Genomic DNA, 15,968 nt, shown 5'->3' on the forward strand with positions numbered 1-15,968 from the left:
CACGTGCAGTGTTAATATTGATATGTGAGTAACTGTTTTGTTCATATTTTCTTTTCTCTCTTGTGCTACTAATTGATAAATGCTGTGAGCTTTAACTTTTTTTTTTTTTAATTTCAGGTTAACATGAGGGTACAAACAACCAGGTCACAATATTTGAATTTTTTAGGTAGAGTCCACCTTGTTGTTGTGTCCCACACCCAAAAGCTGGGCCATACACCCCTACATGGTGCCCATTAAGTGGGAGCACACCAATCCCCTCTTCCTCCTCTCTCTCCGCTTCCTAGCCCCCCCACCTAAACTTGAATTGAGTTGAGTTTTACTTCTATGTGGGCATTAATTAGATTATCTAAGGCTGTTAATTATTACAGTTCAAATTTGGGCTGGAGGACTTTCATGTGGAGTGATGAATTGTTCCCTAAGCCACTGCTGGAAGCTTGGGCAGGGCATTGGATGAGTCCTTTTTCACAGAAGCAGGAATTGTGGGAGGCTGCTATGCCTGTTTCTCTTATATCAATGGCCATGGCAGCTGGGCAGTGCTATCTAGGCAGTAGCCATGGGTGTTAGGGCTGCAGGTGTCAGCTCCATCCAGGTCCAAGTGCAATAGTGGCATGTAGAATGCAGGTCTGCAGCAGAGTGTTGGATCATGGGAGTGGCGGGTAGGTCCTGCCAAATGGCACACAGAAGCTAGGTGGGTCAAACCATTGGGCCAGGCAACAGAAGAGCCACCATTGTGGGACCAGGGAGCCCAGATGTCTGACAGCCGGGGCTGTCTCCCTGTGCAGGTCCTGCTGAGGCAGTAATTTCGGGGTTCTCAAGTGGCAATACCTACTGTGCTCAATTTCCGCAGCCTGTGGCTGATTCTTTACATACAAGAGCCGGATTCTCCTTCCACTGCATCAGCAGCACCAAATCCAATTATGGGGCTCAGCTCCCAGTTATGGGGCATACAAGAGTTTCTCCTCTCGCTGCTTTCCCTTTGGCCCGGCAGGGGTGACATGGAAGGGTTATAGCAAAATCAAGTTCTATAAAGACATGCGAGACCCAAGAGCTCAGAACAGCATCAGTTGCAGTGACCTGGGAATGGGAGGGAGCCAGCAGATCACCACTGTGCCCACTGTGCTCTCCAGCACGGTGTCACTGCATAGTCTCCAAGCAGCTCCCTGATAATCCGGAGGTGTGCACCGTTTAGGTTGCAGTGTCCATAGGGTGGAGCATGGAGCCCCAGGCTTCTCTCCTCTTGCCTCCCCCAGGTATCCTGAATCTTGCTGGTTGATCACCCCTCCTCTCCTCCCCTCATTCTGTCTCCTGTCACTTCTCTGGTGATTTACAATTGTTTATCTGTAGGCAGGAATTACCTGCAACTGTCGATCCTGTTCTTCGGAGTGTGTGTCTACTCTTCTAGTCCACCGTCTTGGCCACTCCCTCCGTGTATACACACACACACACACACGTGTGTGTGTGTGTGTATATATATATATTGCCCTGTATGTGCACAGGTAGATCAGTGGGAGGAAACAAGAGATGGGGAGAACAGAGAGCAATATACGGCTTCAGTCTAAGCTTGAGATAACTTGGATTTGTAATAAGGGACTAATAGGAGGACTGAAATTAGAGAGACAAAAGCATCACACTGAAGGAAGGTATAATAGAATTTGGAGGCCAATTGCACCTGGAGCTGCTGATGCAGAGGAAGGAGAATCTGCTTTTGTATGTAAGGAATCAGCTGATCTTTGCCACAGGCTGGTGAAGATGTTCTGCCACACAGTGGAGCGGGAAGGAGAGCTCTGTGAAGCACTAACATACTACATTTTCTCAATCGCCCTGAGTCCCTCTTCTTCATTTGTAGAATGGAGTTATTGATCCCTACAAAGTGCAATAAAGAGCAGAGAAAATATGTGTGAAGCATCTCATACCTTGTATGTGCCTATGAAAGCACGCGATAAGTGACTGTAATTAATATCTCAAAAAGAGCTTTCAAGATGATATCAAAAATTTTCTCATATATGTTTCTAGGATGTACTTGCACATGAGGAAATAAGAACTCAGTTCATAAAACATACAAATCTACTCGTAAATCACCGGATGATAATAGGAAGGGGGAGCGGGTGGGAAGCAGCACAGTAATTGGTAATATATTTAGAAAAGGGGCAGCTCCTTTTGCCCCTGGAGCTGTCCATAGGGTAGTCATTTCTTATTTTTTTTCTTTTACCTCCCTTGACTCCATCTGCAGGAGTGGCAATTCAGACAAAAGGATGTTCTTGCAGCAATCTGTTTAAGATTCTGCTCATACACGATTTGGTTCTCAGCCCATTTTCTGTCAGGCTTCCTGAGATGGGAAAGCAATGCATAAAAATTCTCAGGCTCGACAGCAAATTCTCCTGAGCTCCAGGCTGGAATTTCCAGCTGCCTGTAGACATCTCCATCTGCATGTCCTGCAGGCATCTCCAGCTAACTGGGTCCCACACCAAATTCATTACCCTCCCACATACCCGTTCCTCTCCAGTCTTCTAAGTTAATGCCATGGTCAATTTACCAGGCATGGAAGCTAAAAATTGCAGATCTTTTACTTTTGGTCCCACACTCCCCAAGGTCCATCTGCTGCCAATTTTTGTGGCTTCACCCTGTTGTAATCTGTTTTATGCCCTTCGTTTTTAGACTTCCTCTGTCTTGGTAAGGATCTTTCTCTCCCTCCAGGACCACAGTGTTAGCAATCTATCTGCAGTGTGTACAAATCTACAGAGCTTCACTTATCCAGACGAAGGTCAATGGCAGGCCACCTCCGGGGTAGTTAATGTGTGTTCTTGTCTCTCTGCACCCTCTTTTTCACTTGGCGAATCCAGTTAATGAAACATGTATCACTGCTCTTTCTGAAGAAACTTCAGCGATTCTCCATTGAACCTACAGAACAAAGCCCCCAACACCAAATTTCAACCACTTCTTTTCCCTGTGGTGTCTAAGCACACAGAACTACAGGTCGTGCCTCCAAAACAACAGACACATTTTAAGCTCAGCATCGTGGTCCCCAGAATGTTCTGGTAAGTCAGCTACACTCCACTTCTTCTGTATGACCCGGTGTGGCAGTCACCTCCTTGGCGTAGCTGCCTTAATTCTACTCTCCTCTGTCTCCTGCTCCTAAACGCAGCCCTACTCACTCCAGATTCCTTTGTTATTTACCTGTTGTGAACACCAGAGTCTCTAACCCAGATTTCAGAGTGCTAAAGGATAGACACCATCTCTTATTGCCATCTTAAGTCTCCAGGGCACTTTGAATGGACTGTTAACCAGTCTAAAAATAATCTTAATTTTTTACTTTAAAAATGGTGGTTTTTAGTAGAGAAAGCTTTTACAAATTCCCAAGGAAACAGTTAACAATTTTGTTTGCAATGTACCCAAAAGTGAACTCTCTCAGCTCAACTGCACTAAATACACATTTTAAAGTCCCTTGCAGTTTTATTATTCCAGGTGCACTGCTACCATAAGAGGCCTTTGTGGACCGCTGCTATAAATGTCATTTGTTCCCATTAAGCAAGTGTATTATATATAAGACGATTGTCTAAATTTATGTTGAGTGTTCGCAAGGGCAGTATATCAGGTAATATATCAAAATACCTGAAGCCTAAAAATGTAAAAGTCAACTTTTATTTTATAATTTGAAGACTATTTTTATTTTACTGAGATCAACAAAATATATGCCTGTTCCTTCCAGGACTGTGAAACACATAAAAAAGAAAGCAGCCAATATTTGACCATCGCCCAAATAATTCAAACAAAATTCATAGCTGTCCAGTTACTTGGGTATTTAAGGTGAAATTATTGGAAGTTGGGATGTTGAGACAATTTTAATGAGATGTTTTGGGTTATGTTTGAACAAGTAATTTATTTCATTTTCACTTAAATCTATAAAAGGTTTTGAATAGGGCAGTTAATTTCAAGTATTATATTCCTTAAACTCATTTTCTTTTAAACATTAATGACAGCTATAAAAAACTGTGATATGAAAACATTGAGAAGATAAATTAATACAAACAGGTATATGCAAACAACTATATACATTATTTATCACTTAGCTATAAAGTAAGCTTGAAAAATAAATAGGCATCTTTTTTTTTACTCTTTTCAGTGAGGGTACATACTTTTATAGTTTAGTTCCAAAGTTTGGAAATCAATATAAACACTTTATTCAATCATTCTTTCTTCTATTTTTCTCCCCTTGATAATTTTTTCAGGGTAAAGTGCTTGTAATATATTTAAAAATAGGTACAGACAAATCATTACTCTCTAGAAAACATTTATTGACATGTTTTAATTTTTTCCATATTCTGAGAAATAAACATAATGCACAAAATACAGTAAAATGCACTTTCCCCATTTCAAATAAATATACTTTACTCTTGTAAAAAATTTAATAATATGTGTAATTAACCACGGCATATTAGTCAGTGAAGTAAAGCAAAAATAATCTCTACCTAAATTGTCACTTATTTTAATGATTCTCGCAAGCATTTTCCTGGAGAAAGAGAACATTATTCTCTGTAGAATTATACTGACTTGGAAATTGTTGCTTCTTGTTTGGAGAAGGCAAAGATAAGCTCTTTTAAAAAGTGTTTAATGTCAAAAATAGTCTCAGTGTAGGAGAAAAATAGTATCAAGTCTTTACTGAATCAACTAAGTATAAATTTTCTTGTTAATACATCTTAGAGAACAGACTACATTCTGAATAATAATGATCCTTATGTATCACACTGGTAATTTTCAAAATTAGTGGTTAAGTATTTAAATTAACAATTATGTATGTGATATAAACCCCAGACAGAATTTTAAATCTCTATTAACAGAAAAGTCTAAACATAATGGTGCTATACAGGACTAATTTATCCTTTTCATATATGTTATTCTTAACATTATAAGAACTGAAATCTACTTAATTATACACAGACTTATATACACATAGATCCCTGATCACTTTAAGACAATGTGTTAGTTTGCTCTTGTTAGTGGTAAGGATATCCTAGTAACCAGTAAAAAAATCACATTTAGGTAGTCACCAATCTTGAAAGTTTTCTAGGTATAATTTATTCACCCTCAAAGGATTATATCACTGAGAAGTAAAAGTCATTAGTCATGTAAGCAGTTAATTGGTACTTTACATACTAGCTGGTAGAATTAAATCAACCTTTATTGTAGTTCCAATCCCTACATGTATGGCTCCTTTCTATAGATGTAGAAAGGCTGATCAAACTATGCTACATCAAAACTTAACTGTGTTCAGTAAAAATCCTACACAAGCTGTAAAGTTGGTATTAGATCTGTCCTCAGCATTATAAAGGACACCAATTATCATCCAGGTGGTGACTTACACCATGAAACTTTTCCCTCTTCATTTTAAAGTGTAGAAAACTATATGCCTAGGCATTAATTAATGGCACCATTTTTATTCTGATATATTTCTGAAACAGGTAAGCGTGTGCTCAAAAATGCAGACATCCAATAAAACAAGTTTGTGGTTTCTTTCTGGGACCTTATTTATAATTCCTCCATCTCAAAGTGTGTATTAAAGCTGTTTGCCATGGATGTATGTTCAAAGATCCTTGACAGGCTTGGCTTCAACAGTTCTACTGAGTGACACGGCAGGTGCTGAGAGTTGTCATTTTTCAGGGACATCATTGGGTCTGTCCCAGGCTCCCTTCTATCGTAATACAGAGCCCAGAGCAGTGTGATTGTGAGAATCATGGCCAGGATTTGTGTCACTCCAATGGAGATCCCCAGAAATCTCAGCACCTGTAGTTGTTTGGTTCCTCTCAAAAAGGAATACATTTTCTTCCCACAACCCTGTAAAAGAAATAACATGGTCAATGTTACCTTGATATATTGCAGAGAGTAAAAATAATTCATGAAAAAAAAATCTACATCAGTTAATAGAAACAATGTGGCAGTATACCCTCACATCTGTCTTTCAAGAAATTGATATAAAATAGCTTTGAATCATGTTTAGCTAATTCCTTACCAAGGTTCTCAGAAGTCTCTGTGCATTCGTTAACTAACCACTAGGGTAACTGAGCACAGACTTCAGTGGCACACATGACAAAGAATATGCACTTTCCAGAATTCATTTAGAAAAGTCATCAAAGCAACAAATAAGAACAACAAACTGTAGAGAGGTGGAAGATTTCCATAGTTGTCACATTATATTTAAAATGACCCATTTTCTACCAAAAGAAAAAAATATTACAAGACATGCAAAGAAACAAAGTCTGGCTCATGCACAGGGAAGAACGCGATCAATGAAATTGCACTTCTAATGAGAGGAACTCCTTGTCTCATTGGACTGTCCTTTCCATATTAGAACACTAACAGACAACATGCATTCTTCTGTTGGAACCTGCCTTCTTAACAAGGATGTGTTGGTTCTAGTTCTGCTCCCAGCCCTTCCCTTTTCCATAAAGTAGGAAGTCATATCTGAGGAATCACCAATTAACATTCAGCTATTCTCTCCTGCCGAAATATTCCTAGTTCCTTCAAATTGTCCAAATATACGTACTTCATCATCCCAATGATACTTTTCTAGGTTGTGGTGATTTTCTTAATGATTCTTTGAAAATGATATGGATTTTTACTTGAAAAAAAAAAACAGAAATGCAATAAAATGTTAAGACAATCAAGGCTATTCTAAGTAGGTTTGGATCCCGGTGACAAAACAGCTTATGGGATCCCCAGAAGAGTGGCCGTGGGATTGCATTAGTATGCCAGATAGTTGAGGAGCGTCTTCCTTCCGGGCTCCATGACCCTGAAGATTATCTCCAGGCTGAGACGAGCAAGTACACTTTATTCAAAGCAAAGGTCTCAGTTAGACCAAGTGATTTTTATAGTAAAATCTCAGTCTTACCACTTCATTTAGCTTTAAAAGTATATAAATAATCCTTCAAGCAAGATAATTCTAGTCTTTAACTTTGTTGTTAGAATGCACTAAATTAAACCTTATGCTTCTCTATCAATAAAATGAGTTTCTTTTACTCATGTGTGTAAAAATAAATTTTACAAAAATATTTAATTTTAATAATCTACATATTATTAAAAAATAAATGAAATCAACTAACATCTGCATACTTGAATTCACATCCAGCCCACCAAAATGTATCAATAGGCAATATATAAACCCATACCCTCATATATGATTCTCCACTGAGGTACATTTTAACTGTATGTACTAAAAAATGCCATAAGAAACTGCTAAAATTTGTGAAAAATGATACTGAAGATATTTCTCTTGATAGCTTAGAGTAATAGATACAAAATCCTAATCTTGAAAAAGATTAGAATTTTGCTCCCTATGAAAAATTAAAATATTTGCTCTCTTGACATTAGAATTACACCGATAACTGGGTCTCCTTTTCACCCGGGCTGTCAGAAAGCTGAGAGAGAAACAAGGAACTTACAGCAACTGTATGTGCCTTGATATAAGTCTGCTTACTCTTTCCCTGAACCCTGACTTTCCAATCCTATTTATATTTTATTATTAACTCATTATATCTGTTTTGTTGTATACTGTATTAAATTCTTCAATAAATTTAATTTTAAAAATACGTATAATAAATATATAAGTAAGAGCACAGATTTCTCTATAGTACACCCAATTTACCATTGATGACTTAGAAGGTGTTGTGGACACTGGCAGCACACAGGTATCAACGCTAAATGAATCGTGAATCATTTACACAAGTCCTTGAAGGTGAAGACTAGCTTTCCAAACAATTATTTCTGTTCTTGAGAATACAGTATTTTTCCAGATTTCCCTGTGTAACAACTGTTCTCCTTTATTCTCTTAAATTCTTCATAGGAATATCTCTATGGTTTACTGTCTACTTGGTATGATTCTTATTGAAGTAATTCAACCTGAACATAACCCTGAGTATATTTTGAGTCAGTCAAGTAATTAAGCTTCAGGTCAAAATTTTGAGTATAAACTTGGACACCTTTGTGGAAAAGAAAGACACTAAGTCTAGAGAAAAAAAACATAGATGTGTTTGTATGCAATTTATTCTACTAGCCACAAATATTGAGTTGTGTACACAAACATGTTTATAGAGGGAATGAAACAAAGAAACAGAAATGTTAGAATGCAAAACTGCATTCCACTTCACAAAGGATATTTTACTGAGAATAGGAAATAATAGAATTGTACTTATTTGTTTTTCTCAAAATAAAATACTCTGAGTTGACTTTACAGGAGTATTTTCTTCCTAAATAAAGTTATGTCAGCCCCACGTTAATAACCTCAGGTAATTCAAAGGTATGAATAAGACATGTTGGCTAACCTGCTTTACTGGCTGCAATATTAAAATCCCAGTCAACTATTGACTGTAAATAATAACACTGCCTTTATCAGAGAAAAAAAATCTCCAATTCCTGCATTTCCCTGGAATCTATTTGAAGACATGTCAGGATGCTTCATTTCACTTGAGGAAATTATACACTTGAAATTATTCTCTGATCTATCTCCAGAATGAGTTTCTAAAATTGGAAGAACACCCAGGGCTTTTCAGTACTCAGGATTCACAGGCCACATCAAAAAGTCAGGCAGCTTTTTAATGCACTTAAGAAGTTAAAGCATAAATAAAATCTAGGTACCAATACTTATCAGTATTAACATTTTTGTAAATAAACATGAGTCTCAAGTTTGCAATAACTGTGTTAATTATCAGATAACAAATATATAATCTTCAATCCTCTTCTAGAATTGAAGAAATGAATGATAGTTCTTAAGCTCATAAAGATTGGATCAAAAGTTCTCTACTTAAAATCTTAAGCTCTACAGGCAGACAAATGCTTCCTTATTAAAAAAAGTTAAACAGCAAGCAACAAAATTCCTGCATAACTCTGTTCTCTTATGAACAGAAAGGTAATTAAACCCATGCATGGCAAGAGAAGAAGAAAAAGTCATCTTATTATTTTTTAATATATGTCAGGTCCTCATACCTTACTTAATGCTTACAATATTCCCCTTAGATGGGCAGAATAATCAAAATTAAAAAACTGTATTTACTAAACATTTTCCATTTTACCAAAAAAAAAAAAAAAAAAAATGGAGCTACACAGAGACTAGAGTCAGAAAACCCAGAAGGCTACACATTTACTAGTGAAGCCAGTTCTCGCAGCAGGAGGCGTCCCTTGCCTGACTGAGCAGAAGAGTTGACTCAACAAACCCCACATGCAAACATTATTTCTCGTCCAGGTTTTTTTTGTGCACCCTAAAAGCTCATTTCTAAGAAGCTAAAGGGTGTTAAAAGATGCAAAGTAAGAAACTGGACTCACTCCCAAAAACCCTCGCCTTAAAAATCTCAGCTAGCACAAATACATATAACCAGATAATGCATACTTTCCTGTCATTGCAAGCAAAACTGGGGGGATTCAGCTAGTTAAAAATCAAATCACAGATCAGTACATTTCTGTGTACTTCAAGAAATGCCTTAATAAATTACTGTTCTTATTGTTATTACTAACAACCACTGTGCAATGAAGACTTACGTTTATTATGTGCCAAGTGGTGTGCCAAGAGTCTCTCATGCAGTGTCTCAATTTACCTTTGCAAGGTTACAGTGGGGTAGGCACTATTAATACCTTATTTAAAAGACAAGAGAACTGAGGTTTTGAAGAGGAAGAAAACTCTACACTCAGCTTTCTCCTTACCATGTATTCCAAATCTCAAAATTTTCGTGTCTAAAAGCGTAGACGTCGGAATCAAACAGATGCAAGTTCAATCACGGACTAGCTCTATGACATTGGGCTAAGGTGATTAGCTTCTTTGTGCCTCACTTACTTTATTTGTGAAAAAGGAGATAATAATACTGTACCTTCCCTATATAACTGTAGGTTTAAATGAGGTAATACAGGTAAAATACTTACCCACAGAGCTGTATAAATATATATACTATTTGAAAACTCCAGTATGCGCTTGTTAATCCCTGCTTTACTTGAACTGGTAGCTAGCTATTACTGATAGTATTACATGCTACCAGAACAGGAGGGCTCTAACTATGTTAATTCATTTAACACTCCAAGAAATCCTATGAGATGGGGTACTCTAGTTAGCCCTGACTTGCAGGAGAGAAAACTAAAGCACAGGGAGGTTACAAATTTGCCCAAGTTTACACAGCTAGTAAGGAACACATCAAAGATTTAACCCAAAGAGTCAGGCTTCGGCTTTGAAGCCTACTCTTAACCTATAAACTGTGCTCCCTCACCAAGGAAAACTCATTCCTAAAAACCTCTCCTTCCTTGACGTGCAGGACACTGTTTTCCATTTCTTCTCTGCCTGTAACGGATAGGCATAGATGTCTACTCCTCTGCCCTTCAGTGGTGGCATTCCCCAGAGGGCTGCTGCATATATTATGGCTTTCATTGTGTGGCTGCACTTCTCCCCAGGCCACCAATGCCTCCTGGACACTGGTAACACCTGTGTGAACAGTCAGCTCATCCTACCCAAATGGTCTGTTCCCCACTGCTTCCATGGCAATTCATGTTGTATGTGAGAACACAGCTTTCTAGCCAGACCACATCCCCCAGCCTCCCTTGCAGCTAAGAAGAGCCATGTGAATCCTTCCAGTGGAATCTGAGGAGAAGTGATGAGTATAGACCTCCATGGACTGGGTGTTCCCCTAAATGCTCCCCTTTCTTCTCCCCATGACTGGAACTCGAAAAAACAGGACCAACTTTGGAAGACGGATACTAACAAGGGCAAAGTTATCTCACGATTCTTTTCCCTGGATGAGCCTGTTCAACAGAGCTGCCTGGCAGTCTAAACTAACAGGTTGGTCCGTGAAAAACAAACTCCCATCTTACTCAAGCCATTGTATTTTGAGTTAGCCCTCTTTTTAATAAGTACACACAAAATGCACTGCTTCAGTTGAGTTCTGTTTCCTGAGCAACATATCTCCTATTGTGTTTATCGAAATGAAATACCTAAAAAGAAACTTAAATTCAATATTGCCAAAATGGAATTGATCAAATCCAACCTCTCCCCCCAAAAAATGGCTTCTCCATCTACTCAGTGTCCAGGTCTAAGTCAAGTGTATTTGCAACTTCCCTGTCACTCCCGCCAGCTAATTCATCCCCCTGTCCTGTTCATTCTGCCTCTTAAATATCTTCGACGTCCATCCCCTCCTCTCCATCCTCAAGGCTACAACTGGAGTTCTACATGAATTGCCTGGTACAGGCTCTTAGCTGATTTCCCTGCCTCAGCATTCAATCTCCACCACACTCCCTCACTTTCGCTCACTCTCACTCTCATGCCAATTCCATGACGTTTAAGTGCAAATCTAAAATTGGTACTCTGTAATGTGTCAAAATATTAGAACGGCTTTCACAACCCCTGCATTTTAAGAGAAAAAATCGCAAGTCTCTACTAATAAAGTCCATGAGCAAAAGTCATTTGATTGAAAAGGAAAAGAAAACAGGAAACTTGCAATGGAACTATGTGCAGAAACAGAGTGAAAGGAAAGACGAATGCATTTGTACACCTGAAACAAAACCAGCAGAATAGTTCAAAGTCCGATTAGATCAAGCAAAGCCTGAATGTAAAAAGGGATCTTCTCCCCTACCAAGCCCAAAGGGATCCTGCAGAGCTCTGAATGACAAAACGGATACCACCCCAGGTCAGAGTCAACCTGATCTGCCCGCAGTCTGGAGGAGATAATGAAGTCAGCAGAGAGGCAGGCGGGAGCGTCTTTGATTTTATATAAAAGAACCCTGAGAATGGAGATTCTTGGGGATATTCCATCTAAATAACCACTGAGCCAGAAAGCTGAAAGCTGCCTACCGTTTACTATCTGGGCAGTAGGCTTTATCTAGATCTGAGAATAAAAAGTCATTATTAATAAATCAGAGTCCTGCAGCTACTTTGTCCTAAGCCTTTTTTTCATAATAATGCCTCAAATTTGTGACCGTGTTTCCATTTTTACTCAGCAACTACCACAGACTTCAAATATCTATGTGCTAGTAGGACAGACAGGGCCACCTGTCTCTTCCCACCCCAGCCGTTGTTGTCCTGGGCATCCTGTAAATGTGGCCCTCCTCACACTCTGTGCTCCTGCTGTGCTCTCTTGCTTCCCACGCTAACTCTGCACCATTGCCTCTTGGCTGGAAATGCCTTTTCTAGCACCATGCCACCCAAACATCACCTGCACCTGGCTCGCACCTACTTATTCTTTAAGATTGGAACCCCAGTGGGTTACCAACTGCCCCGTGCTCCCATTGTACATCTTGGTTATGAAAAGAATGGCAATTAAGAATTGCCTTCTCTGTGTCAGGCTGCTTTTTGCGTGCCACTTCAAGATTATCTGACTCCGACTCTTATTCTAGCCACTAACGTGGGGAATCTGTTTTATGCAGCTTTATTTGACCAACTTCTACATTGGTATAACTGGCCAGTACCTGGCTGGAGGTCTAAGCTATTACATTTAGTTCCCTGCCTGGAACTTTTCTTTCTTTCTTTTCTATCTTTTTTTTTTTTTTTTTGAGACAGAGTCTCACTGTCACCCTCAGTAGAGTATCGTGGCATCACAGCTCACAGCTCACAGCAACCTCAAACACTTGGGCTCAAATGATTCTCTTGCCTCAGACTCCTGAGCAGCTAGGACTATAGGCACTCACCTCAAACCTCAGATATTTTTTTTTTACAGACAGGGTCTCACTCTTGCTCAGGCTGGTCTCGAACTCCTGAGCTCAAGCCATCCACCCACCTTGGCCTCTCAGAGTGCTAGGATTACAGATGTGACCCACTACGCCTCTTTTAATACTTGCCCCTACTTTTGTTTTGTTTTAGGGCACAGTTCATTGGGAGAAAAATAATTTGTCTTTTGCTCTACCTATGACTAGGTAGAGCTTGCCAGCAGGCCACATTCTCTTCCCACCATGGCCTTTTATACCCACAATCCATTGCCATGTCTCTACCTCTGGCTCAGAAGTACTGAAAAAATACTTATGATAATTGGATTTGTGTGTGAAAATTATAAAATAAAATTTAATTCTGTTATTCAAAACAAATAGACATATAGTACGGGGTCACCTTTTAATAGTTCAAAGATGTTAAAAAATGAGGAGTGCTAACAAAAAGTTGAAAACTGAGATGTTGCGGGGGTGGGGGGTATACTGATTATAAAACAAACATCATTTGCCAAGGACAGCAGGGTACAAAGGAGATGGGCAAGACAGTACCTCCAACCTGGATCAGGAGTGGGAGTGGGAATTCATGACTTTTAGCTCATACATCATATAACACTCAACTGAGAGAATAAAACCCACAAACAGCCCATCCCACATGCTTCACCAATGACATTTCTCTCCATGACCAAACTCTACTCAGTCTCCACCGAGCTCTTTTTGAATTAGATATTGATTTTTAGACTGTAATGTTTGTCTTTGTCTAGTCCAATTTTTTCAAGAATCATACTAAATTGGTTTAGCTAGAATTCCCCATTCTTCATATCTAATCAGTTTTAATATTTAATTGGCTTCCTCAATCTCCACCATCTCCCAGATGATGTCTGATCTCCTTGGCCTGCCTTTAGCAAGAACCCTGTTAGGTTAGTTTAGCCACACACCCACACACTCAACCCGCAATGTTTTCTCTTAGTAATGTTCTATCCACTGACTCCCCATGCTCCACCCTGTTCCTTGGTTATAAATTCCCACTTGTCTGTGCTGTATTTGGAGTTGAGCTCAATTGGTCAATCTGTTTCCCCCACTGCAAGACTCTCTTGTAGTGGTCCTTCAGCCAACCCAATTGTCCCCCTGGAATAAAGTCTTCCTTATTGCCTTTAACATGTGTCACTGAATGATCTTTTGCTTTAACACCATGAGCTGCCCCCACCTTCAAGCTGAAGGAGCACCTCTACTAGTCTATGTACCTCCTGAATATGGGAACAGACAACACTTGTCATTCAGTTTCTTTGTCCTGCAAGCCAAGACTCAGAGAGAAAGGTCACTTCCTTTATTTTTCACACCCCCTCTCTTTCACAATCTCCTTCATAGGTAGATGTTTCCTGCTGTTGGGAAAAGAAATAAGCAACCATCTACAGAGGAGCAAGTGATTCATTTCTCCCAAAGGAAATTTATATTAAGAGTAGATAAAATTCAAACCCAACACTTGGACCACAGTCTAAGGGTCTAAGCAGTGGTTTCCAACCCTTTTGGCACCAGGAGCTGGTTTTATGGAATTCATTTTTTCCATGGACAGGGAAGGGGGGTAGTTTCAGGATGATTCAAGTTTATTACAATTATTGTGCACTTTATTTCTATTATCATTACATTATAATATATAATAAAATAATTATATAACTCACCATAATGCAAAATGAATGGGGGCCTTAAACCTGTTTTCCTGCAACCAGATGGTCCAAACAATAGCATCACCACCTCAGCTCCACCTCAGATCATTAGGTATTAGATTCTCATAAGGAGCACATGACCTAGACCGCTTGTGTGTGTAGTTTACAGTAGGGTTCACGCTCCTATGAGAATCTAATGCCACTGCCGATCTGACCGGAAGTGGAGCACAGGTGGCAGGAAGTTTCCCTCTGGCCTGCTGCTCACCTCCTGCTGTACAGCCCAGTTCCTAACAGGCCACGGACCAGTACTGGCTCATAGCCTAGGGACTGGGGACTGTCTGTCTAAAGGAAAAGTATCCCGAAGGTATATAGCTTGTGAAGGACAAGTCCAAGCCTTACATAAATCTTTGGGAATACTACTTATCTAAATATAAAACAAAGAAATGTGTGTCTAGAAGTACATTTTACTTGACTTTCTGTCCTTCTTTGTTTTACATTTTGAGCTGGTCTACTTGAGGTAGGGCCTGTTGTGAGTCTGTTTGCTTCCACTTATTTTTCTTAGGATGGCTCACAGAGAAGCAAAATGCCATTTCCGTCCTTTTGAGGGGAGGCTTATGCTTCATTTCCAATCTGAGAGAGTAAGCACTGTCAGCTCTTCCCTCCAACTGTGGCTCTTCATGCTTTAAGGTTGGAATCCCAAGAAATATTTAAAAAATGCATATAAAATATTGAAAACAATTTCAGCAGTCTCACTCTTCCCTTGAAACCCATCCAAGAAGAGCCCAGGTCCATGAGAAAGAGGTTGGAGGTCCCTACTTTATAAAGATTTAGTTTCTACATAACTCTTCCATTTTATTTTTTTGTCTCTGTGCTTCTTCATATAAGTCTAGACATAGCACTTTAGTAACTGATATGATGGAAAACTTAGCAGGCTAGAGAGAAAGAGTCACACTACAGCCCTGTATTTTACGAATTCTGAGTCTGCCATTTCTTCTGAGGCCAAGTCTTCTGCCTCCCATTTAGAGATTGGAGTCACCCAGACAATTCCAAAGAACAGGGAAGCAGGTAGGCAGTAATCATGGGCCCAGACTTCCAAGGGTAGGTCTTTCACATATGTACTTCCCGAGCCAAAAATACTCTTCCCCAGGTCTTAGCATGGCTGACTCTTTCTCATCTACTGGTTGCAGTTCAAATATCACCTCCTAAGAAGTGCATTCCTAACGATCTCTCTTCAGTAACTCCCTCACCAACAAAGCCTTTCTCTAGTACATTGTGCCGTTTAGAGTCTTCAAAGTACTTGCACCACCTGAAATTATTTTTCATTATATTTTTTTCTTGTTAAATATCTGTATCCCTAACTAGAATAAAAATCATATGAGAGGAGAGATTTTTGTCTGCAACATTCTCCACTATATCCCCAGCATTTAGAATAGTATATGAAATCTAGTAGGCAATCACAGAACATTCGAATGAATGAATATGATGGAACCAAAGTGAGGGTCAGAGATGCTTTCATCTGAGATTTTTAAACCTATAGTTTTATACAAGTGTGTAGCTTATTACAGATATTTGAGGAGCTGTGTGCCAAACCTAATACCTCTGACGGAAATGTTTCTAAAATGTCTAATTTTTGCTGTATTTCTGCTT

General features: G+C 39.3%; 1 protein-coding gene across 1 annotated transcript in view; it reads right to left on the bottom strand.

Annotated features, from left to right (window-relative positions):
- Positions 1 to 4,271: 4,271 nt before the first annotated feature.
- The window catches only part of TSPAN12 (tetraspanin 12), a 66,140-nt gene continuing 54,443 nt past the window's right edge, over positions 4,272 to 15,968 (bottom strand). The window contains exon 9 of the mRNA XM_053608579.1: positions 4,272 to 5,829. Within this exon, the coding sequence (XP_053464554.1) occupies positions 5,524 to 5,829 (306 nt within the window). The 3' untranslated portion in view covers positions 4,272 to 5,523. The remainder of the gene's footprint in view (positions 5,830 to 15,968) is intronic.

Source organism: Nycticebus coucang, chromosome 11, assembly GCF_027406575.1.
Source record: "Nycticebus coucang isolate mNycCou1 chromosome 11, mNycCou1.pri, whole genome shotgun sequence".
NCBI lineage: Eukaryota > Metazoa > Chordata > Mammalia > Primates > Lorisidae > Nycticebus > Nycticebus coucang.